Below are 27,201 nucleotides of genomic sequence, written 5' to 3'. Positions count from 1 at the left end.
GACAACATGGCTTCCTGGATCCAAGGATTTTCCATCTCTAATCTTGAATGGGTTAGCACTTGCCTATTAAAGACCAGCACCTTCTCCGACACAGTGCCTGAAATCTGTGTGGTTCTACTCCATTGGTACTCTAAAAGGCTTTGTGTCAGACCTGCCTCAGCTTGAACCTCTAAGTAAGAATGATCCTTAAAGGTAAAGTAAAGGTAAAGGTTCCCCCGCACATGCGTGCTAGTCGTTTCCGACTCTAGGGGCCGGTGCTCATCTCCGTTTCAAAGCCGAAGAGCCAGCGATTGTCCAAGGACGTCTCCGTGGCCATGTAGGCCAGCATGACTAGACGCCAAAGGCGCACGGAACGCTGTTACCTTCCCACCGTAGTGGTCCCTATTTTTCTACTTGCATTTTTACGTGCTTTCGAACTGCTAGGTTGGCAGAAGCTGGGACGAGTAACAGGCGCTCACTCTGCTACGCGGCACTCGGGATTCAACCCGCCAAACTGCCGACCTTCTGATCGACAAGCTCAGCGTCCTAACCCACTGAGCCACCATGTCCCTTAAGAATGATCCTTAATCCTCCCCATTTATTGAGAGAGGTATGGTTTACTGGAAGTCACATGAATTACAGCAACACATAGCCAGAACTGAAAATCCCCAAGTCTACTTTTCCTCTCCCTTAGTTGGGAGAAGGCTCCCATGTCCAATCAAATTCAAACAAGATATTTTTAGAACGGTCACTTCAGGCCTGGGTTTGGTATGCAGCTGCGCTCCATTCCTAGCCAATTGTCCTTGAAGCCCATCTTGGAGAAATATAGTGGAAGTTTCGTTTCCTTCAAAACATCCTCCCTCCCATCCACCTCCACCTCAGGGCAGCTGATACTGAATGGTTGCAAAGTGCAGGCGTGAGGTGGCAGCTGACAACCTGGCTGTTCTACCAGGCCTTGAATTAGGGTGAATAGATGTCCTTTGTGGCACACATAGATTAGTTCTCTTAAATAAACAAGATGACATATCTGGCTACTTCTCTTGTTATTTTCAAATTCTGTTTTGCTATACTGTGACCCCTCCAGAGTGGTGTGGAAAGTCAGGTGGTGGCTAAATCGATTAAATAATCATTATCAGCTTTAGTGGAAAAGATATTTGTATTTCTGTCCATGGCTTGCTTAATGTAGTTAATAATAATGCAGTACTTAAATTCCCATAAAACAATAATAAAAACTAAAGTAATTCAAAGTAAAAAATCCCTGGTTAAACTGGAAGATTTGGATTTAGTATAACTTCCAAGGGAAGGCATCTCAAAAAAAGCTTGAGAAGAACACAAGAACTAGTCTAAGAGGCCATCTAAGAGAGCTTCTTCTGCCGAGTTTACTATTTGGATAGGTTCATACTAAGATAATTGTCCCTTAGATATTTGTTTTCTAAGCTTTCAACATTAAATTCAATATTTTCAACTGTGTCTGGAATTCAATGGACAAATAGGGCAGTTTTCCAACAGAAACATTACGCTTCATGTATCATGTACCAGTTAGCTGCCTTACTCTTCGTTTTACAGCATCTGAGCCTTTCAGGCATTTTGCAATGGTAAACTCATGTAGAGTCGATTATAATAATCTAAATCATCCTTAACTAAGATGTGATATGTTACTTTCCTCAAAATAATGTTTGATTAAAAACTAATGACCTTCTTTGATTATGTAATGAAATAACTTCTGTAATCTGGGCAGAGTGTGATGAACAGGACACGGGCAGTCTTGTTGACGTCATCTGGGAGGAGTTCGATCCTGTGACTCCAAAGGAAGTGGACAGGATTATGAGGAGGTTGAGCTCCTCCACATGCTTATTGGACCCGTGCCCTTCCTGGCTGGTTTATGCAGCTCGGGAGGGGACACGAGGCTGGTTCCAAGCGGTCATATCTGCTTCTTTGAGTGAGGGTCACTTCCCTGCCTCCTTGAAGGAGGCGGTGGTGAGACCTCTCCTCAAGAAGCCCACCTTGGACCCAGCTACATTGAATAACTTTCGTCCGGTCTCCAACCTTCGCTTTCTTGCAAAGGTTGTTGAGAGTGTGGTGGCTCATCAGCCTCCTCAGGTCCTGGATGAAGCGGATTATCTAGACCCGTGCCAATCGGGTTTCAGGACCGGCTACAGCACGGAGACATTGGTCGTTCTGATGAATGATCTCTGGAGGGCCCGGGACAAGGGATATTCCTCTGTCCTTGTCCTATTAGACCTCTCGGCGGCTTTCGATACCATCGACCATGGTATCCTGCTGCGGCGCCTCAGGGGACTGGGAGTGGGAGGCACAGTTCTTCGGTGGTTCTCCTCCTTTCTCCTGGGACGCTCGCAGTCGGTGTTGGCAGGGGGACAAAGGTCGACCCCAAGGTCTCTCGTTTGTGGAGTTCCTCAGGGGTCGGTCCTCTCGCCTCTCCTGTTCAACATCTACATGAAACCGCTGGGTGAGATCATTTGTGGTTTTGGAGTAGGTTACCATCAGTATGCTGATGACACCCAGCTTTTCATCTCGACTCCAAACCACATCAGTGATGCCCTCAACGTGATGTCCCGTTGCCTGGAAGCGGTCCGGGAATGGATGGGGAGGAACAGGCTTCAACTCAACCCGGACAAGACTGAATGGCTGTACATACCGGCATGTCAGGATATTCAGAGTATTCTATCCCTTAGTTTAGTTTAGTTTAGTTTTATTAAATTTTTATACCGCCCTTCTCCCAAGGGACTCAGGGCGGTGAACAGGGCATATGATAAAAATACAAAACTACAAAAGTTAAAATAGAATTAAATTAATGCCCACGATAAAACAATAAAATATAGCAATATTTAAAACCCAAATTAACTCCCCATCAGGCCAGGCCAGCTCGTTCAAATAGGTGGGTCTTTAACCCGCGCCGGAAGGAGCGGAGATCCGGTGCCATCCGGAGCTCCACCGGCAGCTGATTCCACAAAGCCGGGGCGCCCACAGAGAAGGCCCTCCCCCTGGGGGCCACCAGCCGGCATTCTCTGACCGGAGGCACCCTGAGGAGGCCCTCTCTGTGGGAACGCACTGGGCGGAGGGGAGTTGACGCCGGCAGCAGGTGATCCCCGAGGTATTCCGGACCCATGCCATGTAAGGACTTAAAAACCATCACTAAGACCTTGAACCTCACCCGGAAGACAACTGGTAACCAATGCAGCTCACGGAGCAAAGGTGTAACATGGGAGTACCGGGAAACTCCCAAGACAACTCTCGCGGCCGCATTCTGTACCAGTTGGAGCCTCCGAGTGGTCTTCAAGGGAAGCCCCATGTAGAGAGCATTACAGTAGTCAAGGCGAGAGGTCACGAGTGCATGAGTGACCATACACAGGGCATCCCGGTCCAGATAGGGCCGCAACTGGCGCACCAGGCGAACCTGGGCGAAAGCCCCCCTAGTCACAGCTGCTACATGTTCTTCCAAGGTAAGTCGTGAATCTAGGAGGACTCCCAAGTTGCGAGCCCTATCCACGGGGGGTAACAGCTCACCCCCCATAGAAAGAGATGGAACATTTTGAATGTCCCGGGATGCCGGAATGTACAGCCACTCAGTCTTGTCAGGGTTGAGTTGAAGTCTGTTCCTCCCCATCCAGACCCGAACCGCCTCCAGGCAACGGGACATCACAGCGAGGGCATCACTGGGGTGGTTTGGGGTCGAAAAGAAAAGTTGGGTATCATCAGCATATTGATGATACCCAACTCCAAAACCACGAATGATCTCACCCAGCGGTTTCATGTAGATGTTGAACAGGAGAGGCGAGAGAACCGACCCCTGAGGAACTCCACAAACGAGAGACCTAGGGGCCGATCTCTGCCCCCCTGCCAACACCGACTGCGAGCGTCCCAGGAGATAGGAGGAGAACCACCGAAGAACCGTGCCTCCCACTCCCAATCCCCTGAGACGCCGCAGCAAGATACCATGGTCGATGGTATCGAAAGCCGCTGAGAGGTCTAATAGGACTAGGACAGAGGAACATCCCCTATCCCGAGCCCTCCAGAGATCATTCACCAGCGCGACCAATGCCGTCTCTGTGCTGTACCCGGGCCTGAAACCCGATTGGTACGGATCCAGATAATCCGCTTCATCCAGGACCAGAGGGAGCTGATGCGCCACCACACTCTCAACAACCTTCGCAAGAAAGCGAAGGTTGGAGACTGGACGAAAGTTGTTCAACACAGCTGGGTCCAAGGCAGGCTTCTTGAGGAGGGGTCTCACCACCGCCTCCTTCAAGACGGAGGGGAAATTACCCTCACTCAAGGAAGCAGATATCACCGCCTGGAACCAGCCTCGTGTCCTCTCCCTAGCTGCATAAACCAGCCAGGAAGGGCACGGGTCCAATAAACATGTGGTGGAGCTCAGCCTCCCCATAATCCTGTCCACTTCATCAGGGGTCACAGAATCAAACTCCTCCCAGATAACATTGACAAGACCGCCCGTGTCCTGATCGCCAGACTCTGCCCAGCTGGAGTCCAAACCGGTCCGAATCCGAGCGATTTTATCCGACAGATGCTGACCAAACTCCTCGGCACGACCCTGTAAGGGATCCCCCCTCACCTCCTGATTAAGAAGTGAGCGAGTCACCCTAAACAGGGCGGCCGGGCGATTATCTGCGGACGCGATGAGGGTGGAGAAGTAATTACACCTCGCCACCCTCATCGCAGCGAGATAAGACCTAATATAGGTTCTTAACCGCAACCGGTCGGATTCGGATCGGCTGGACCTCCAGCAGCTCTCTAGGCCCCGTTTCCGACGCTTCATCTCCCGGAGCTCCGTGGAGAACCATGGAGCTCGTTGGGATCTGCACCGGGTCAGGGGCCGCAAGGGTACAACTCGGTCCAGTGCCTCAGTGGCTGCCCTTTCCCAGGCTTCCACTAAGGCATCCGCCGAGTTGTGAGCGACGGAGGCAGGTGGGGATCCCAGCGCCGCCTGGAACCCATCAGGGTCCATTAAGCGCCTGGGACGGTACCATCTAATTGGTTCCGTATCCCCACGACGGGGGGTGGTAAAACGGAAGACCAGCCGCAGGAGGTGATGATCGGTCCATGACAGGGGCATGATAAATGAAGAGCCCCCACCAAGATCATCCAACCATCGTCCAGATAAAAAAACTAGGTCCAGGGTGTGGCCTCCCTCATGAGTTGGTTCAGAAATTACCTGCGTCAGGTCCATGGCCGTCATGGAAGCCATGAACTCCCGAGCCAACTCAGATGACCCTCCCAGGGATGGTAGATTGAAGTCACCCAAAACTAAAAGTTTGGGGAACTCAATCACCAAACCGGAGAGGACATCGAGTAGCTCAGGCAGGGCTGCCGCTGTGTGACTAGGCGAAACGTACACCAGCAGCAAGCCCAACTGCGCCCCCGAACCAAACCTCAAAAAGAGAGACTCACACCCGACTATCTGAGGAACGGTGGTCTCCCGCGGACATAAGGTCTCCCTGATAACTACCGCCACTCCCCCGCCCCTACCGTGAGCCCGGGGCCGGTGTAACGCTCGGAAACCTGGTGGGCAAAGATCAACCAAAGGGACCCCACCCTCTGGGCCCAACCAGGTTTCGGTAATACAAGCCAGGTCCGCATGCTCACCCTCCACCAAATCCCGCACAAGGGGAGCCTTATTAACCACGGACCTGGCATTCAGGTACACCAGCCGGAGCTCAGGAGGCTGCGCATCCTCGCTCCCGGCACCTCGGGGAAGAAACAGAGGGTCGGAGCGCCTCACCGCTTGTAAACAGCGGGGACGGCCCTCCCGGTAACGATACGGCCCTCTGTCCATACGCCTGCTGCCATACCCCAGTGTCGTGGGAATCGGTAATCCCACGACCCGCTCCTGAGCCCCAGATGTAACCACACCCCGCTCCCCCCGAACGCAGTCAGACCCAGGCCTGGCCTGTACCGTGGTTGTATGGCCACCCCCCATAGTCAAACAACCATTACCCCCCGCCCCTCTCCCTAACCCCCTAAAAAATTTAACTAAAAAATTAACCAGGGGCCTCCTATTAAATTTGGATCGAGAGCCCCTGACCTTACCCGGCCATCTCTCAGGGTCCCAATAATTGGGCCCTTCATTGAGACTGGGAGTGGCAAAAAAGGCGGGACGCACCCAGGAGAGGGGGGCACCCCTGAGGGCGAGCAAGTCCGTGCTGGAGTATCTGTACATAAGTCCAACAAGTCCAGATAAGGCAGTCCCATAATGGAAAAGTCCAGTAGGAGGTTCTACAGGAAGGGAGTGAAACATTCGGGCCATCGACCAACCTACTGCCACCCGGTTGGATGCTCCCGGGGGCAGACCCCAACCCGTCCTCCCACGACAGGTCGAGAGTCTGAGCCAGGGGGATGGTCCAGAATGTACACCCTGGGGGGGCATAACCCATAGAGCTCCCACCTCTATGGGTGTACCGATGTGAAAGCAAGCCGCTCTCCCACTGCGGCTTGCACCCAGGTCCGTCCCAGTCCAAAGGGGAATAGAGAGGCAGATGAAGAATTAGTAATTGGCAGTCCACCGGAGCTGCTGCGGCCATCGCAGACCAGATGAAAAAGCACCGACCACCGCCATATCGCTGCCGATGGAGCGGGCCAGCAAGCCCCGAAAACGCCGTCGTCGCCATCACCTTAATATTGGGGGTGAGTTACTGCCCCCTGTTGATAGGGCCCGCAACCTGGGTGTCCTCCTAGATTCACAGCTCTCCTTAGAAGATCACATAGGAGCTGTGACCAGGGGGGGCTTTCACTCGGGTTCGCCTGGTGCGCCAGCTACGACCCTATCTGGACCTGGATGCCTTGCGTACAGTCACCCATGCACTTGTGACCTCTTGTCTTGACTACTGCAACGCTCTTTACATGGGGCTGCCCTTGAGAACCACTCGGAAGCTTCAGCTGGTACAGAGTGCAGCTACACGAACACTTTTGGGGGCTTCCCGATACTCCCATATTACACCTCTCCTCTGTGAGCTGCACTGGCTTCCATTTGCCTTCCGAGTGAAATTCAAGGTACTAGTGATGACATACAAAGCCCTACATGGCTTGGGTCCGGATTACCTATGGAAGCACCTACTGCCAGCGTCAACACCCCTCCGTCCTGTGCGCTCCCACAGAGAGGGCCTCCTCAGGGTGCCACCGGTCAGAGAATGCCGGCTGGTGGCCCCCAGGGGGAGAGCATTCTCGGTGGGTGCGCCAACCCTCTGGAACTGCTTGCCAGCCGAAATCCGCATGGCTCCCGACCTTCGCACCTTCCGGCGTGACTTAAAAACCTACCTATTCTAGCAAGCCGGCCTGGCCTGATAGATTTTGGGGTTCCATTTGTTTTACTATTGCTTTACTGTATACTTACCTTGCTCTGTACACCGCCCCGAGTCCCTCGGGAGAAGGGCGCTATATAAAACAAATAAATAAATAAATAAATAAATAAATCTTAGCTCCTCCAGAACAGGGCTTTTCAACCTTTTCACCCATTGCACCACTTTTAGAACATGGCAACATCCGAGTACCACCACCTAGCAAGGTGTCAAAAACTTGATGACCCAAAAAAAAAAAAAGGAAAAAAGTGATGAAGTACAGGTAGTCCTCAACTTACAACGGTTCGCTTAGTGACTGTTTGAAGTTACAATAGCACTGAAAAAAGTGCCCCCCAAGCCACCTGCCTTCCCGCCCGGCAGTGCTCTTCCTCCTGTCCGAGGTTTTCATTGTTGTGAGCATTTCTGTTGAGGATTGGCAGCGGGGGTGGGGTGGGGGGTGTTTGGTTCTTATTCCCCAAATCTGCTGGGTGGTTGCAGCAGGTTTTGGTAACTTCACATGACCCTGGGACACTGTGACCGTCATAAATATGAATCAGTTTATTTATTTATTTATTTATTTTAATTCCATTTATATCCCGCCCTTCTCCGAAGACTCAGGGCGGCTTACAAGCTTAGCAGTAGCCTTCATTCTATGTATATGCCTGCTTGTTAGGGCTTTCGCCCCCCCCCAAGCGGCATTATTACAAAGTCAGCTTAATTGCCCCCAACAATCTGGGTCCTCATTTTACCTACCTTGCCAAGCATCTGAATGTAAATCACAAGACCCTGGAGATGCTGCAACATCCCAGCTGATCAGTGCTTCTTCTGGGCTCAGAAGTGCCAGAATCAGCGCCGAACTCCAGTTGGAGCCTGGCGCTGATCCTGGCCTGACAGCCTCAAAGAAGCACTGATCCTGGTGCTTTCGTTGAGCCCCGATAGCCCTGCAGCTGTAGCCATCTGTCGCTCAGGCTTGTGCGGTGCTGCCACCAGTTCCGCTCATTTCCCTCCCCCGCTACCACTTTTCTAGGATGCTCGTGTATCACCTGCCAGGTGCCAATGTACCACAGGTGGTACCCGTACCACTGGTTGAAAAGCCCTGATCTAGAAAAAACAGGGGTGTCAAACTGCCAGCCCACAGGCCAAATGCATCATAGTGAAACCGCGTCCACCCCATTGTCGGCAATGGCAAAAAAAGTCACAATACGACGCAACACATCACGTGACATTGCGAGTTTGACATCCCTGCTGTAAAGAAACAACAAAATCTAGGGGGGAAAAAAACTAAGTAAAATAAAGATAGAAATTGGCGACAGATGACACAGACTATGGCTTTTAAATTCTGCAAATTACAATTTGGACTTCACTGTATTTCCCCACTCCCTGTGCAAAAGGAAAAAATATACAAACACATATAAAGCAAATGACAAATTGATAATTTATGGTGCATTCCATAAAGAACCCAAAGAATCAGTATATCATAATAATTAAAAATGCCTTCATAAGTGATGTAGGACACATATTTTGTTTGTTGCAGATTTATGAGGGCACAAATTCTAGCCTGCAAATAACTAAGTGACAAGATATACTACTCCCAGACTTTTAGATATCGCAAAATCTTCGGATGGTTTGATCAACCAATTACTTAGTTAAGAGCATACAATTTTTACTAGGGAAGAAAACATTAAACTTGGAATTATACCAGTTAAGTTGGTATGAGAATCTTCTTGCATTCCCATGAAGGTAAAAATATGGGGGTCACAAATTATGACAATGAATGTTGGGAAGGATGATTGCTTAATGTGTTTATAGATATTTAAGGAATGTTTGTGGTGACCTTAATAGGTGAATTAGTTCAGAGTAATGATGCAGCTAGAATGGGCTACAGTACTTAACTATAGGCAGCAAAGGAAGATGTGGTCAACGGCGAGGGGTGTTGAATGGATATGGACTGAATGCAAAAGTGAAGATTGTGAAATGATTTGGTTATTAGAGTGATTTGGTTATTTATGGAGAGAATGATAATCAAATCTCAAATATATGGAGAAAAATGAAAGGCTGAAGAGGAAATCATGATTCATTAGAATTGGTGGTCCAAATAAACAGATGTGAGAAGTTTAAAAAGCAAAAAGCTACATTTGTTGTTGTTAGTTGTGAAGTCGTGTCTGACCCATCGCGACCCCATGGACAATGTTCCTCCAGGCCTTCCTGTCCTCTACCATCTTCCGGAGTCCATTTAAGCTCACGCCTACTGCTTCAGTGACTCCAGCCAGCCACCTCACTCTCTGTCGTTCCCTTCTTCTCTTGCCCTCAACCTTTCCCAGCATTAGGCTCTTCTCCAGGGAGTCCTTCCTTCTCATAAAAAGCTACATATGGAGAGATAAATGGGAAGAGTGGAACCAAAGAGGCAAGGATAACAAACATTTGGAGAGGTCAAATGAGTCATGTTCATGTTAAATACGGCTTTTTGCTTTTCTATCTCCTGTCTTTAATTTTTTATTTCTCACTCCTTTCTACACATTATATGAAGTCGCTTAGCTAGAAAAAGTCATGTGATGGATGTATAGATGTGAAATTATTACACATTAGGTCAACACTGGAAAAAGCTAGAATTAAATAATAATTTACCGTAAATCGTTATTGGCCAGGCAGTAATTTACACTGGAAAGGATATAAAGAGAATGGGGAGACAATAACAGAATAATAAAGGAGGAAATGAATCATGAAAATTAAAATTTAGAAGATGGAGATGCTTCTGTGTTAAAAGAATTGGAGATGAGTTAAATCTATTGGTCCATGTGGGGGACAGAATAACAAATATATATCTTTAATTAAAGGTCAGCTAGTACAAGAGAGTTATGAATCTGAGATGAAAATGAAGAGCCTTATTGATATAATATAAATCAAAGAGAACATGTTGCTAAATTTCAAGTATAAATCAACTACAGCCTCATTTCCAAAATTCATAGCAACACAATTATATGCAGTTCATCAAATTTTATTACCATAATCAATTACATATATGCAATTGCTTCCATCAAGTCTGAAAGTCAGTCAAATCTATTATTTTTAAAAAATAAATTACAGACAAGCAAGAGGATAAAGTGCTTAGCAAAACTGTTTTGTTTTCCATTACATCTCCTGCACTCTATTAATTGATAGCCAGTGTTTCTTTTTCTCAACCAAAGTGAAATAAACGAAAAGAAGGGAAATGCCTCTGTTTCCTATGTTCTCTGTAAAATTAAAACATTAAAGAAAAGGATCTGGATATGATGAAAGCTATAAATCCAAATTCCTGAGAAGGTTGTCACACTCAATAATGTAGGTAGGACATTACTTCATTTATTCCTCAGTATAAATAATGCATAGTGATTTGGCTTTCTATTGGTCAATAATGCTATCCAACTGCCAAGCAATGCCAAGATCACAAGTTTCTTAGGTCAAACAAAATCACAGAGCAATTGTTCAAAGGGTAACCTATGGACTGAAGAAGTCACGGTTAAGTCTTATTTAATGGTATGAAATCAAGAAAGTACAAGTTACCTGTTATGGAAGAAAGAGAATCCAATGGCAGCTTTTTTAAAAAAAAATGCAGCATGGAATGAGGGGAGCACCTTGTGGATTCTGTGGAAGCTCACAACACAAATTGCAAAATGGGGAGGGGGGAATGGCGAGAATAATGGAGCAAAATAGTTTTGGCCTTTGGTGCTGACCTCACCCAGTGCTGTTTAATGCAGTTTTATGAAGAAACATGCTCCCTTAGACTGACAAGGGTTCTCCATATGGGAATATCCAGCCGCAATTGTTTGGTAATCTGCTATAGCTACGAGCGAGCAGGTGAAAACTGTTTCTTTCTTTGTGGAGTTAGCAAACATATCATTATTGTTGAGGGGGTACTTCCTAATGCCAAGAGAAACTTTAGACTTCTTCCTTAGAAATTACGTTTTACATCAGAAAGGCGTAACTGATTTCTCCATCAGATTCTCTGTAAGAATATAGGTATATAGAACTTTTTAATATATTCTAATATACTAAATTAGAAAACTACACACACACACGCATACAGACAAAACCAGATCCAGATTGCTATCCATTAAGTCTTCCTTAAAGAGCTTAGCAAGCACAAAGCCGTGATAAGAGCTCTGGGTCTTTGTGTGTGTTTTATACTATGGCTTGAACTGAATGTTTGGTCAAGACTGATTCCATTAAGGCTGCCTACCGTCACTATACCTACAAACCACCAAACAGTGGCCTTCCTTTGCAGCTCTAAACAGTATTATTCCATCATTTATTCCCTCAGTGTAATGCTTATGTATATATGTTTCTCAGGATGACCCTCCCCAATTTTCATCTTGGGGCTCATTAGCTAGCAAGAAATCCTTTCATCAGCCTACCATGTAAAATACTGCCTAGAAAGCTGGTCTAATATCCAGACCAAGTATTACCCCGAGGGGGAAGAGGTGGTGGCAGATACCCAAAAGATGGAGCTGGACCTGGGGGGTATGGAGGCTGGGAGGGATCAGGGAATCTAGTCGCTGAAGGCTGAGTGGGATAAGGACATTGTGGCCTTCCTCCCGATGGAAAATAGGGAGGCTGCATAGGCTGAGGAAATCCTGGCACTACTGATGGAGCCCCGAGAGAAGGCTGTGGATACCCTGGTCCAAAAGATGATGTTCTGGATGGAGACCAAGAGTACCCGGATGAAGACAGGTTACCTGTCTGAGGCTGGGATACTGGATTACTTGAAGGAACAGATGGGTATCCAGGACCTGAGGGTGGTTTATATGGAAATGGGGGCTGGGCGCTTGGTTGAGAGGAGGCAACGTGTCCCACTGTAACTGGTGCTCCTCCAAAGGGACTTGGCTGGAGAGCCCCATAAGCCGAAGGGCCTGTTGGAACACAAGGTGATAGACTATAAGGTAAAGGAAAGGGTGGTTCCCCAGCTGAACGCTTCTGTGGCTGCTGATTTATAGGTCCAGAAGATATGTGGGAAGGAGACTGGTGGTTAAATTCATTGCTATCTGCTGGCTCTGGCAAGGACTGAGATATTTGCAACACTTCTTGAAGTTTCTCCACTTTTACTCGTCGTAGATGAGATAATTTCCTCATGGTAGAAAACTGCTCGAGAAATGTCTCCAAAGGCACCTCCCCCTCCAGGAAATTTTCAGCCATCATCTGGAATAAAAAAAATATTAAAATATTGCTTCCATCTGCGTCAAAGGGAGCATACAGATAATCCTCAGTTAACAACCACTTATTTGGTGACCATTCAAAGTTGCAAGAAGTGGTCCTTACAACAGTTTCAGCTGTCCCAGCATCCTCGTGGTCACGTGATCATGATTTGGGCATCTGGCAACCAGCTTGCGCTTATAAAGGTGGCAGCATCCTACAGTCACATGATCACCATTTGTGGCCTTCCCTGCAGGTACCCATAAGCAGAGTCAATGGGGAAGCCAGCAGGGCAGGTCCCAAGTTGCTCAGGTAAACGTCACCCAAGCTAAATGATGTGGCATTGCCTAGCAATTAACAATTACCATCAAAACCTAAGGACTACTGTATTCCTGACAATAAGCTATTCAAAATCCTCTGCAAATGGTAGGATAATGCAAGGAAAAACAAATGGTTATTCTCCACTTACTTTCTCTTTTTTGCATTCATGACTTTTATTGTTTTATCAATGTATAAAATACAAAAATAAAAACAGGAAATTAAGGGAAGGAAAAAGAAAGGGGAAAAATATGAGGTACAAGGGGAAAAAAGAAAAAAAAACATTGACCAGACTCTTTAACAAAGCACAACATTACAGCCTCAACTTTTTACTTATATATACTATATATATACTCATATTAGAGCCATGTCTATAACAACAAATCTATCTAATTGGCAAAACCAAAGTCAGTTTCATTTTTTTTATCACAAATACAAAATCCAGAAGTGATATCCAAATAAAAAACATATATTCTCCTCTTTGAATAAAGCAATCAATTTAACCATTTCTGCTTTATTTTCCTTGCTGTGGAAATAATATATATTTCTGTTTGCACTTAATAATCTTTATAAACTATCACCATTTATATTAACGAAATTCACTGTATTTTTTCAGATTCAAAGGAAAAAATCCTTTTTTTCATCCATTTTAAAACACTAAACTTTTCTTTAAAGACATTTCTAAAATCAAAACATTCTAATGCATCTTTAACTTCCTCTTAACATATATATGCTGTAAAGTTCACTTTCAGACCAATAAAATTCTAACTCCAATTTACTCATTAAATTTAGATCACTCCCTCCAAGTTACCCTCATAGAATATTTTTTTCTTCTTGTAAACATTCCTTTAAAAACTCTAAACCTTTCTTTAAGGTAATACATCCTTTTCTTTAACTTTCTCTTAACAGATGCTTTCAAATACACTTTCAATAATATTTTACAAGCTTTTGGAATTACTTAAGTATAATATATAAAGGAAAAAATACATTTTCAAACCTTATATTAAGACTTTTTTCAATTACAAATATCAGACCGATAAAAATCCATCCTAATTCCGATTGACTCATTAAGTTTAAGTCACTCCTTCCAGCTTATCTTCATGAAATAAAATCACCAGACGTCCTCCAGTTACTTTCTCCAATAGAGAAAGTAAATGGAAGAAGCATGAGACCCAAGTTAAACGCATGAAGGATTTGAGTAAAAGGAGCAAGTTCTGTAAATTTCCTTTCATTCTTAAATAATAATGCCTGCTATAGTTTAGTCTGTGCTCTATTCACGTTTAGGTGACTAAGCTCAATTAGCCTTCCAAGCAAACCTTTCCTTGGGTGAAACAATCTTCAAAATAGATGAGATGACACTAACAAAGCATTAAACACTTTCGTTTGATGCCTCACTGAATTTACTTGAGAACTAGTCAGTTGCTATGCACATAGGGAAGGATCAAAAACTGGTTTAAAAAATGTTGATTTAGTGCAAGCAAAATACCTGCCAGACCCAAGGGGGAGGAGAAAGAGGAGGAAATACACTTCATTGCTTTGATCACTAGCCCAGTGGTATTTTCAGATGCAACAGATGCCAATTTCAAAGGTAAATAAGGGATGTGTTTAAGAGCCATATAGAAATCACAGGTATTTGCTTGTGATGTATAACAAGGACAAAATGTGGGAGAGCTCAGCTGGACTGACTTTTAGCATTCAATTTCTATTAAAATAATTTATTCCCTCTGGAATTTAAACAACAGACTAACCTCAGATTCTTCTTCAATTTTGAGTCCTTCCACCTTCAGAAGATTTAACAGGGTATCAGGCTTTGCTGCTGCTGAGAATTGCTCTGAGAAATAAAAAATAGACACCTAAAAATTAGACAAAACTGCCCCTCTCTTCTTCCTTTTAATGCAAGCACCTGGTTACCCACATATACTGTACATGAAGGCAACCAGCTTCTAAAAGAAGAATTCTGTTGCTTTAAGAACCAGTGTCATGTAATTTGAACCCACAACCAAGGAGGAAGAAGAGAAGGGCGATCAATTAAATCCAAAAGTGCAGTTTTTGACTAACCAAATGGTGACTGACACCATAATGCTGTGTAGGCTTGACCACTGGATAGTATCAACAAATGCATCCAGATGAGGTGCCAACCATACCCCCATAGCTATTTCATGTCCCAAGTCCAAGATGAAGGAAACGCACAAAATAATCTTGGCTAGAAAAAGCCTATTAGCTAATCCTGTTCCACCTCTATCCCCATCAGCCACAGCCACCTGAAAAATTTACCAAGCTTTGACTTCTGCTCCTGGCATCGCTCTATCAGTTTTTGCAGCTCTTGATATCCGTCAGAGAGGTTTGCACGTCCCATTTCCAGGGGCTCCTGGAACTTCAGGTTTTGCTCTGCAAGACTACGATTTGTGGCCAGAGCCATCTCCCTTTGCAACTGTATATCCTGGACCTGAGAAACAAAATGTTAGGCAGGTATGGCTCATTTTAAAGAATAGTTTCTCTCTTCCAATAACTTTCATGCGTATGAATGATTACCTCATTGGACTCCAGTGCCAACCGCTCAATCTCTTCCAAATTTTCCTGTAGTTCTTTCAATTCATCTACAGTCTTGTCTCTGAAGGTTTCCATCTTTTGGGGAGTTCATCAATTCCTTTAGGATTAAGAGAAGATGATTAGTAAATCCATATCATCACCCGAGCCTATTTGGTTGCAGGGTAATTTTCAGTTTAGGTAAGCCATATTGGCAGGCAAAAATTGTATCTGAGGACAGCATAATAATTACTCGTCCTTTCTCCACTTTTGCATAATAATGTGAAGGGTAACTTTACATACAAGTGCCAGACCAATAGCAGAAGGTTTTGCCTATTAAAAAGGGATGCGGTGGCTCACTGGGTTAGGATGCTGAGCTTGTCGATCAGAAGATCGGCAGTTTGGCGGGTCAAATCCCGAGTGCCACGTAGAAAGAGTGAGCACCTGTTACTCATCCCAGCTTCTGCCAACCTAGCAGTTCGAAAGCACATAAAAATGCAAGTAGAAAAATAGGGACCACTACGGTGGAAAGGTATCAGTGTTTCGTGCGCCTTTGGCGTCTAGTCATGCCGGCCACATGACCATGGAGGCATCCTTGGACAAGCGCTGGCTCTTCGACTTTGAAACGGAGATGAGCACCGGCCCCTAGAGTTGGAAATGACTAGCATGCATGTGCGGGGGAAACTTTACCTTTAACCTTGCCTATTAAGGCCGTACGTGACTTTATGAGTATATGTAGGTAAATATATCATACAAAGTACTGCATTATCCACCATAAAAGAGAGACCAAAACAACTGGAGATAGATGCAAGAAAGTATACTTTATTGGCACACACGAACTATAATGATCCTCGGGCTCTTTGCCAAAGCACTGAAGAAGAGCCCCAAACAAAGCAACAATACAGATTATATAATTTTGGCACATCTAGAGTAGAAATGATAAAGAAAATATTGTAAATCACAGCCTGACCTTTACAGTCAGAATATAGCAACTAATAATGTCACAGGGTGAGCTTATTATGCTCTGACTCAATGCTTCTAAATTCTGCATTCCTGCAAAAGCTCCAAGTCCACCACCTTCTAACATAAACAGTATTTTATTTTAGATTTTTATCACAACTTTACTAATTTATAATAATTGTTGTGCAAAATCCCCTTCCAGTCCTTCAGCCATTATATTTCCTGGCTAGCCACCATTCGATCTATAAACCTGCATAAACCATTACTGGGTAGTTATTGGGTATTACTCACACCAGGGAAAGACAACAAACATGTTTCAATTATCTGTCTCCTTCCCCTCCAGCATCATCAGATCCAGCCTCCTGCTTTTAAATAGGACTGCTGGAGGCCTGGTTTCATTCATAACTTAGCCACCTTTAATTAATGATGTAATGTTCTACAAAAGACAAGACAGATACAATTAAATATAATCTCTCTAGCACCTATCACTAATAATAAGAATATTGTACAGCATTCTTTGTGTGATCAAAGATGATCAAGGAAAAAAACATAATAAACCTTCCAAAAACTAAGTAACAGGAAGAAATGAAATGACACTAAGGTGAACTAAAATGTTCTAAATAATCTCTGCTTCAAGTTACTTTGTTTCAGGAAGAATACTCAATAACTACCAGTAATGGTTTATGCAGCTTTATAGATTGCATGGTGGCTAGACAAGAAATATAATGGCTGAAGAACAGGAAGGGTATTTTGCACAACTATCTCCATTTGAATTTTGCCATCTTAATCCACCAGCCTGTTAACTGAACAAATAAGATCAGTTTAAGAATTTGCAACGTTCCTGTGCAGCAGGAGATTTTCGGCTTTTGGCTGAATCTAACATGCAACCTTGGCAACCAAAGCTAAGGATAAGAAATAAGAAAACCAGTTGTTCAGAAATATACTATGCTGACAATATACAAATATACTTCAGCAAAACAAGTAGGATGAATAATCTGTACATCTATCTGTATGTCTGTCTGTCTATATCTATCTCTCTATATAATATTTCCTTCATTTTCAATGTAATATTTTTTTAAAAAAACTTTAATCTTTTCTTGTGCAGAATCTTTTCAAATCACTTGCTTTCATTTTTAGAGCAAAGAAAATTCAGTATCTTTTTCGCTGAATTTCCCTGATCATTTACACAAAACGTGGTTGTTAAGCAAATCCAGAATATTCAATAAGCAGGACCCAGATTGTTGGGGGCAAAATGCTGACACTGTAAACTGCTTAGAGAGGGCTGTAAAGCACTGTGAACCCGTATATCAGTCTAAGTACTGAGTGCTATTGCCATTTTCCTAATCAACAAAAAAACACTGAAAAACGCAGTCACATGACTACAGGACACCGATAATGGTCATAAATGTGAGCCAGATGCCAAATGCCCAAAGGTGGTAACATGACCATGGTGTAGGGCATATGTACGTGGCGGTAATAACTTCAAGGAGAGTCATAAGTAACTTTTTTGAAGTCCATCATAACTTTGAACAGTCATTAAATGAACAGTCATAGGTTGAAGACTACTTGTATAAAAATTATTATGGCAATCAAAATCATTGTTATGAAGCATTAATTTCAAAAGGAAAGGAAACTAACTACAGAAAGATAAAAATCCTATTACAGCTATACTGTCTTTTAAAATAGCAAGGAAATACAATCATGGATCACATATAGTTCAGTCTCTTGTATTTAACTCCAATATCTCAGGCTCTTGTAAACTAGACAGAATTCATGAGTAGCAGGTCATATAAAAGAGACAATTTTGAATATATATATATATATATATATATATATATAGCCTCTTACTCTCTGCTACTGATGGTTCTACCTTTGGTTCATATAAAATATTTCACAGACTTGTCTCTGAAGAGTCACCATCAGTATCTGCAAAAAAACCAAAACAACCAAGTTTGTATTTGCTTTCATGGTTCCCAAAGTGTAGGTTGTTCTATCTGTACTGAACACTATTCTTACTCTAGGTTTATGAGTAACAAAGTAACAAAGAAGATGCTTTGGTGGAGCAGTGGGCTAATGCCTCCTTAAGTAACACCAGCTGCCTGCAATTAGTGCAGGTTCGCGTCCCACCAGGCTCAAGGTTGACTCAGCCTTCCATCCTTCGAGGTAGGTAAAATGAGGACCCAGATTGTTGGGGGCAATAAGCTGACTTTGTAATAATGCCGCTTGGGGGGGGTGTGTGAAAGCCCTAACAAGCAGGCATATACATAGAATGAAGGCTACTGCTAAGCACATTGATTTGTGCTTTAGATTGTAAGCCGCCCTGAGTCTTTGGAGAAGGGCAGGATATAAATGGGATTAAAAAAAAAGAAGATGCTTTACATATAACTTGAAAATGAAAGTGTGCTTCTGACAACTTGTTTGTGCACAATATAATATTTTCAGGAAAATGTGTAAGTCAGAAATAATTTTTTCAGTTCCTTTTTGAATAAATATTTAGCTAACATTCCCAGATCTTCTTGTACAACATTTAACTATTAATCCACTGTTGTCCCATTGCAATGAAAAGACTCTTGGAGGCTTACATAGAACATAAATCAAGATAAAACTTTCCTGTATAAAATTCCATAAAAACAACAAAAATGAATACCCACCAAACATAAAAAATATAAAGAATGAAAATATAAGTTAAAGATAGGGTTAAATCAAGACAGTGTTTTCTCATATATAACGATACAAGTACAGGACCTTCTACTCCTATTTATCAATCAATGCCCTTGACCCCAGGAAAAAAAATGTCTAATTTGAAAAGAGGAGCATGTGAAATCATTTCCTGTGCAAAGTATATTTCAGGGAAATCAGATGAATCCCTACTCCAAGCCATCATCTATTGATACGTCTAGTCATTTTAAAGATTTTGAAAGTTATAAAACTGAGAATAACTTTCATGGTACCCTTGAGAATAGCAAAAGAAGAGGAACCAGTTATCAATTACCAGCAGGAAAAAAAATGACATCTGCAGAACTTTAATTTCCATGGAAGTTGCTCTCTGTACCCCAAAAGATACATGAAGCATACACAAATACCTCAGACTGCTGCCACTGACAAATCTGAAGTGCTCGCCTGGGGTCCAACAGGGATGAAGGGCAGATAAATTTGGTGCTGCATGAGATAAACGACAATACAACTCATCACAAACTAAGCATTAAACGGCATAGCATTATAGCTACGCTTTCACTGTAATTTTAGTCACAAATCACAGTGCAATAAAACAACAGGCACACCTCTTCCAAGCTCATCAATACACTCAAAAGAACACCACTATAGAAGAATGGGTGTTTAAAGTTTCGAATCTTGCAGAAATGTCTAAGATTTCTGCTTATTTGAAAGATCATTCACAGGAAAGATATATTTCAGTTTGGAGGAGATGGATAAATTATATTCAGAACAAATATGGGACTAAAAAGTTCCATTTAGCTGATGAGTAGATTTTAGTGGGATATTGTTATTGGTACGTTGTTTGTAGTTATGTTAAAGGGGAGTTAAAGCACATTATGAATTTGGTTAATCGTATATTATGCATAATTTTTATTTAGAATGTGATTATTGTAACTATAATCCTGTATTTAGCTCTGGGAAGTGGGGGGGAAGTGGGGGGGGGTTTGGGGTGGGAGGGATTTGGGGATATATTGTAAAATTTGGTTTTTGTAAAACTCTTTAATAAAAAAAAATACACTCAAAAGAACACAATCCCCCACCCTTTTAAATGTGAATTAAACATTTTACCCTGGAACCTGTTTCGCCACTTCGCCACTGATACACCTTTTCCCCCACCCCCAGCCCCACCCCGCAATTTTGTGCCTTCCCAATATGTGGCATTACAGCAATCTACTACAATCCCAATGATTCCCAGTTCAAGTCAGCTCGATCCTGGGACTTGCATCTGGAAGACCCCAGACGGAGATTTCTTTTAAACCCGATATTCCTACGAAGGGTCCCCCTGACTCGGCGTGAGGCTCCCGTTCACAGGGTGGAGCCTTCCAGAGCGGAACGAAAGCCAGCAGCCTCCCTAGCGCGCGGCCCTGGAAAGGAAAGCATTGTTCTTCTCCCACACACACCCACACACACACACCGCCAGCTGATCCGCGCGGGACTGCCACGCGCAGGGCCAGCCCGGCGGGGGGGGGGAGGCAAGGGAGAGGGAAGAAGGCATCTCGCGGACACACAGCGACCCTCCACCCACTGAGACCGCTGTTCCAAAGAGGAGGGCGGGGCTTCCTCTTTTCCCGCGAATAAGAGTTAAGCGATTCAGCCCCTCTGACAATGTACCTGTGAAAAGCCGGTGAGACGGAAGAAGAAGAGAAGAAAGTACTACAACCCCGTGAAGTGAAGTTTCCGGGAGAAAACCGGAAGTTGCGTCCGCTCAATGGTCCGCTCGGGTTACTACCATGAGCGCGGGGGGGGGGCGGGTTGGAGAGGAAATTGAGTCAAGTGTTCTTCCTACCCGGAAAAGAGATGGTTTCTTCCACGGGCAGAGCCAACGAAACGGTGCTCTTTCAATGGGGAAGCCTTTGTGTCAGCCGCCTCGCATCGCAGGCGGGTGGCAGTTTGTTACCCGTGCCTGCGAGAGTCGAATTACCCAATTTGACCCTTGGTCTCTGTCTCACGGATCTCTTGTCTTAAAGATAGAGGCAATTGAAAATGCAATTTAAAAATTAGTATCGCATCCAATGTGTGTTTTGTGAAAGACGGTCTTTTTGCATTTCGTGGCGCTCTGATTTCTTTGTTTATTTACCAGCTATATGGTTAGATTATTTGCATTGCAGAACTCCGGACAATTATAGGATGGAAGCAAAAGATAAATTTTCTTCATCTGTTTGCCACCGTCTAGTACAGCGTTTCCCAACCTTAGGAACTTGAAGATGCGTGGACTTCAACTCCCAGAATTCCCCAGCCAGCATAGCTGGCTGGGGAATTCTGGGAGTTGAAGTCCACGCATCTTCAAGTTCCTAAGGTTGGGAAACGCTGGTCTAGTAGTTACACCATACCCAGCACGATGTTGCGTTTCAAAGTAAAAACCAAAAAAGGAATAATATATAATTTGTACAAATGAAAGGCGTAAGATACCAAAAGGAAACGGCTATAACTAGTACTTCCCCGTGCCTATCCTTGCCTGCGAATCATTTCTCTAGTCTACACCCTTCAAATTGTAGCTCTAATATAGCTATTTTAGTCAGAGAAACTCCATTTTGTTAAAAACACCCTTTATTTTTGCTCATTTATGTTTTTGGATGTTTTCTGGGTCTTACGTCCTTGCTCTAAAATTCCTGCAAGACCACATGATGCATGATAGCCTTATCAAAGAACAGGCACCACTGCTTACAATCATCTGGCCATCAGCACTCTTTCTGAGAGTAGTGGCTTCAAAGAATCTCAGAAAGAGTGCTAATGACCAGATGACCGCAAGGACTATAAATCCTTCCATTCTCCCCCATTCAGTCAGAACTGAAGAAGGTTCTTAGATGAGAAGCAAAACATCTTCTAGCAAAAAAGAAACTTCAGTTGCGTTCTGAAAGAAAGCTACCTTTGGGATAAAGCAGGCTATTGTCTTTTCTAGCAGTGTAAAAAGACTCAATTGAACATAACAAACAACAGTCGTTTATGATAACTAGCACTAGTATCAGAACAGAAGAGAAGAGGGAGAGACATGTTTTGGAAATACAAACATTTGAGGTCTCCAGAATGGCTGCCACGGTAAGGTCAGCTCCCTTATCTAATCTGATGTTAGCATTCTTTGTATAAAGATTATATAATAAATTCTGATAAAGACTTATAATCTATAACCCTGTAGACCTGGTGGCTCTTTGACATTTCTTTGGCCAGAAACTAAGTGACCTGTAAGTTTGTGCATATCAATAAACTATACTTTGTTGTAATATCTCCAAATGCTTGAGCTCTTTAGTCAATGGATACCTTTTCCACAACAGTCTTCAAGACAGGATTTTATAATGTGTTACTTATAGATAAAACATTATTCAGCCCCAGTAACTACAGCATGAAAACGCCCTATTGACCTTTTAAGGGACTCATGCTCATGGTAGAGCTTTTGCCTTGTTACCCAGCCCACCATATTTAGCTATTCTAGTTTTATTATTTTTTTGTTCTGTTCTGATCCTTGCTGTATATGCATTCTACAATGCCTTGTTAACAATATAGATGATGATGTGATAGAATATTGCATGTATGTTCTTACAGGTGGCTTTCTACCACTGCAAACCTCACAAGTTTCTAAGCACAGTGTTCCATACAGTATTCATTTTTGACTTGGGCTGCTGGAAAATTCAGGCCTCTGGCTTCTGCAGAGTCATATGCCTACATGATGCCTGACTTTGTGAAACAGCACTCCAGCATTATGTGAGCTCCTTATGGAAAAGAGTCTAGGATTCTTCTAGAAAACCATTAGACCAATTTTTAGCAGTGTTAAGCAGCATTGTATCTGTGTTTTTAAAAATTGATGTGAGCTGTTCAAATGGAAAGTTTGACTAAATTGGGAAAGAGGTTGAGTTCTGTTAACAATGGATGACTGGTTTCGTCCCATATGATTGCATAAGGTTTCCACTGCTTCCACTGACAAGAGGTTTCATGTGGCTGATTTCCTAGTGTATTTATTGCTACAAGAGGGAAATATTTGGGATTCTTCCAACAGCATTTTGGGTACTCCTATGGAATAATTTTAGGTATCTCTAGCCACAACCACATGCAGCATTAATTGATTTTGGATATTTGGAAGCTGGGTGAAATTGACAAGAGTTCTTCAATTTTGCCATTTATTCTCTGAATCCAATATGAGTCCACTTGACAGACAGAGGTTCAGGATAAAGCAGGAGAGAAGTCTCTTAGGGTGCATTGCAAGATCAATCTTGCTTTATTCCAGACAATTTCTCTACCCCAACGACCTATCACCAAGGCTGCTTTGGAAAAGGCCCAAGTGACAGGTTACTGTTGCAGAGCATCTTCATGCTGGCAACCTCTCACTCCGGAAGTCTGAAAAATGGCTAAATCCCAGGCACCTGCTCCTAATGGTTTAACCACATGTGAAGGATAATTATTTTTCTGGCTGGGTGAAATTAGGTAATGAAGTCAGAGAGATGTACCAATCATTTCCTGTAAATTGCTCGCCAGTAAAGCTATAAGAATAGGACTGCTCATAAGTCTCATCACTGAAGTGGGTTAGAGTATGGTCATTAGGACAGCACAAATTATAATGGCATATCTTTCTGTTGACTTAAGGAGAGAAAGGAAAGAAGGGAAGGAAAAATTAACACCATTGTGTTACTTGCCTTAAAAGTAACTGCATATTTTAAAATCCGTATGTACAAAAATAGTCCTGCAGAGATAATTATAATGTTTTAGAGTCCCACAAATGAGAGAACAATAGCTCTAAAGAAGAGAAGAGAGAGTCAGCAGCAGGTAGTCCTTCCAGGGCTTGGGGAAAGGAAACTAGCACTTCATCAACCTTATTGTGTAGTGGATTCTGGACCGCATGGCAATGATGAGACAGATGAGTACTGCATGTCAGCTCTTTATTGTAGGAAGGCGCGTACTGAACAAAGGGGGTTACCGGGACCCCTTATATACCTAGTTAGGTACCCTTCTGGCCAATCCAACCATCTGAATCTCCCGCCCAGTGGCGTAGCGTGGGGGGTGCAGGGGGGGCTGGCCGGACCGGGCGCAACATCTGGGGGGGCGCGCTCGGCGACGAATTCCTAATTTGCATTTAGAGGTGCAGATTGGCACACGCAACTTTCCTTTTCAATCTGGATCCTAGTTTTTGGTCTTGGGGCTTTGCATGAAGGGTGACGGTCCTTTGCTGTTCCCGCTTGGAGCACTTTAGCATTGCTCGGCGGCGCCCCAGTCGCCCCCTCCCCGCAGCGCTTCAGCGGAGGAGTTAAGCGCAGAGTTTTTGCGCCTAGAGAGGAGAAAGGGGGGCTAGGAATCCAGCTTCCTGCCCCTCCATCTCCCCTTCCTGGTCTCTCGACGCCTCTTACACCAGGGCTGCGGAGGTTCCCCTGGCGGGGGAGGGGCGCCAGGTGGGCAAGGAGGCTCCGAGAGGGGGAGGGCAATCAGGAGGGGGGAATCCCCGGGGGGGAAGGGGAGGAGGGATTCCTGTGGCGGGGGAGGGGCGCCAGGTGGGCAAGGACGCCGCGAGAGGGGGAGGGAATAGGAGGGGCAGGAAGGGGAGGAGGGATTCCTGGGAGAGCCAGGTGGGTTTCCCCCAGTTGCGCCCCCTCCCCTTCCGAGTCTCCGCCTTTCCTCGCAAGTTTTTCTGCTCCATGGGAAGCGCTGCGCCTTCGCTTCTCCTACTCCTGGGTTGCGGCTTCCACGAATGGCTCTCCGATCCCCTTCAGATCCTTCCCCCAAGACCCCCCCCTGCCCCGCAGCCCCACCTCTTGGCACAGCCCGGCTCCCCGCCTGGGAGATCCTGGTGTTTCCCAGAAGGTTGGGCACCCCCGTTCCCATGTTCGGAGGAAATAAAATAATTTTAGGTCAAGTGACAGGTCTGGGAGCTCTAATTGCCTCCACTTCTCTGAGATCGTTCTCAAAACAACTCAAATGCAACTGATTGATGTTGAAAGGACAGTGGGAGATCCAGGGAAGAAAGGAGGAATTTGTTTTATGACTTTTACAAGCAAAATGTTAGAACTGGATTTCCCACTTCTGTACCCACATGGCTTTTCAGTACCGTATTCTCTTGGAGGAAAAAATAAACCCAGGAGTTTCTCTTGTTGACTATCAGAGTGGGGCAGTTGACAGATACAGAAATGAGCAGGCACTGTGTAACTTACTGTAAATAAGAAGCTGTTTGAGGCTTTATAGAAGTAAAATAGAATATAGATTATTAACAAAGTGCTTTGACATTTTAACTTTGCTGTTGGTTCACCTGTTAACTACTTTGCCTCTCTATCTACCAAGTAGATTAAGGTCAAATTGGTTGTAAATAGAAGTAGAACTTCATAAATTTTGGGCCTACTTCGTAAGGGAAGGAAAGTAATATTGCTCCAATATATTTATGAATATTCAAGTGGAGGGGAATAATATATGTAAATCTGGTTTTGTCTTATTGATGCACATATTTTCCTTCTATTTGAATGTTCTGTATATCCTCCGCTGCGCCGCCCGCCTCCTGGCACGGCCTCGGGTCCCGGCGCTTCTGCCGCACGTGAGGGAGGGGATGCCGGACCTTCCCCCTTTTCCCGGGGGAGGCGTGGGTGGGGGGTGCGGCGGACGCCCAGGATGCGGGGCTCCCTGCGGCAGACTCGAGTGCTAAAATCCACGGGTTAGGGGGCGCAAATTACTTGCCTTGCCCCGGGTGCTGACAACCCACGCTACGCCACTGCTCCCGCCAAAAATGCTCCAGCCAATCTGGCCACCGTACAGCGCCCTCAGATGGATCGATGGTTCTTCAGAGCTGCATCTACTCATACCTATACATAACAAACCTCCTGTTTCTCTTGCAAAGTTTCTCTTCTCCCTTTTTCTGCCTTACTCAGTCAAATAAAAAATGGAAATGCAAATATTCTCCTTCAGCATCTTCTTTCTTTGAAGGAAAAAAGTCTTAGAGACTTAAAAATGCCCCTTTCTTCATTCCCTTCTCCCTTCCAAATAGTGACGAAGCTGAAAAGAGTCATATTAAAATAAACTGAGAGGGGGGGGAAATGAAGCACATTGACTTCAGCAGTGTTTATTTCTGGGCAGATATGGAGGGCGTCAAACAAGAAGAGAAAAAAGATAAACCTGAATAGCATGAAGATGGGGGTATTTGATTTTATCTTGTCATGGTTATGAGGCATTAGAACAGAGGTCCCCAACCCGCAGTCCATGGACCAGTACCAGGCCACAGCATACCAGCAACCGGTCCGCACAAACAAGCAAAGCCCCATCCATGGGATACAGGCAGCACACAAAACAATGTACCCTCCGGTTCACGGAAAAACCTCTCTCCATGGAACTGGTCCCTGGTGCCCAAAAGGTTGGGGACCTCTGCATTAGAAGTTAATTTTTAATGGAGGAGGGAGGAAATTAACAGAATAACAGATTTGAAAGGGACAATGGTTCAAACCCCTGCTCAAGCAGGAAACTCTATACCATTTCAGATAAATAATTGTCCAATTTCTTCTTTAAAAACTCCAGTGTTGGAGTACCTACAACTTCTGGAGGTGGGTTCTTCCACTGATTAATTGTTCTAGCTGAAGAAACAAAAAAAAATCTCAATAGTAACTGTTCTTGCTCTGCAAAGAAATTCAATAACCTATAAAGGTAAATTGGTACAGAACACTTAGGGGGTGTCTTGAGATATTAAGAGAAAAGCTGCCACATTTACTACAGAAAAACATACTTTTCCCAATGACATTTCTCCAGGTAATCTTCTGAGACAGATTACATAAACAAAAGTAAAAGATATTTCTTTCTAACTAGGACTGTAAGAATTTACATAGATAAACCTGGTGGGAGGACAGCACACAAACCCCAAAGAAAGAAATATTTTGGGAATATTAAAAGGCAGAATATATTTCCCCAAAGGATCTTAAAGGCAGAAACCACACACACACACCAAGTCTCTCTGCCCCAAGCAGAAACCAGGTCTGTAGAAATGCAGATGTGATAATCCTTTCAAAAAGGCTGGAGCCAGGAAACTTGAGCTGATGGGATTAGAAAGACAAAAGATCCCTAGAATCAACAACCCCTCACCCAAAACACAGGACATAATCATCAGCCACAGCCCCAGGGAAGTAAGATATGGCCTTTAGGACATAATAGGATTAACCCACCACCATCAGAATACCAGGAAGGCTCACATTGAACCTCAGGTCAAATTTCATGCCACAGGAACAATTCCAAACACAAAAGCCCAAGAAGGAATAAAAACCCACCACTCCCTACTACA

At 44.2% G+C, this 27,201-nt stretch overlaps 1 protein-coding gene across 4 annotated transcripts; it reads right to left on the bottom strand.

Moving 5' to 3' along the window:
* Positions 1-10,244: 10,244 nt before the first annotated feature.
* On the bottom strand, positions 10,245-20,648 carry VPS37C (VPS37C subunit of ESCRT-I). 4 transcript variants are annotated; one of them, XM_083350142.1, is made up of 8 exons: positions 20,586-20,648; positions 19,343-19,418; positions 18,108-18,185; positions 15,306-15,420; positions 15,048-15,219; positions 14,522-14,604; positions 12,002-12,461; positions 10,245-10,519 (listed from the first exon to the last, which is right to left on the bottom strand). In XM_083350142.1, exons 4-8 carry the CDS (start codon positions 15,396-15,398, stop codon positions 10,419-10,421), a joined length of 909 nt encoding a protein of 302 aa, XP_083206268.1. In that variant the 5' UTR covers positions 15,399-15,420; positions 18,108-18,185; positions 19,343-19,418; positions 20,586-20,648; the 3' UTR covers positions 10,245-10,418. The 4 variants fall into 4 exon arrangements, with proteins under 4 accessions (XP_083206268.1, XP_083206266.1, XP_083206267.1 ...); XM_083350140.1 differs by having other exon boundaries at positions 10,245-12,461; positions 18,130-18,185; positions 20,586-20,638; XM_083350139.1 differs by having other exon boundaries at positions 10,246-12,461.
* Between the last annotated feature and the right edge of the window lie 6,553 nt (positions 20,649-27,201).

Source organism: Vipera ursinii (assembly GCF_947247035.1).
Source record: "Vipera ursinii genome assembly, chromosome: 1".
In the NCBI taxonomy this organism is placed as follows: domain Eukaryota; kingdom Metazoa; phylum Chordata; class Lepidosauria; order Squamata; family Viperidae; genus Vipera; species Vipera ursinii.
This window is presented reverse-complemented; position numbering and strand designations above follow the sequence as displayed.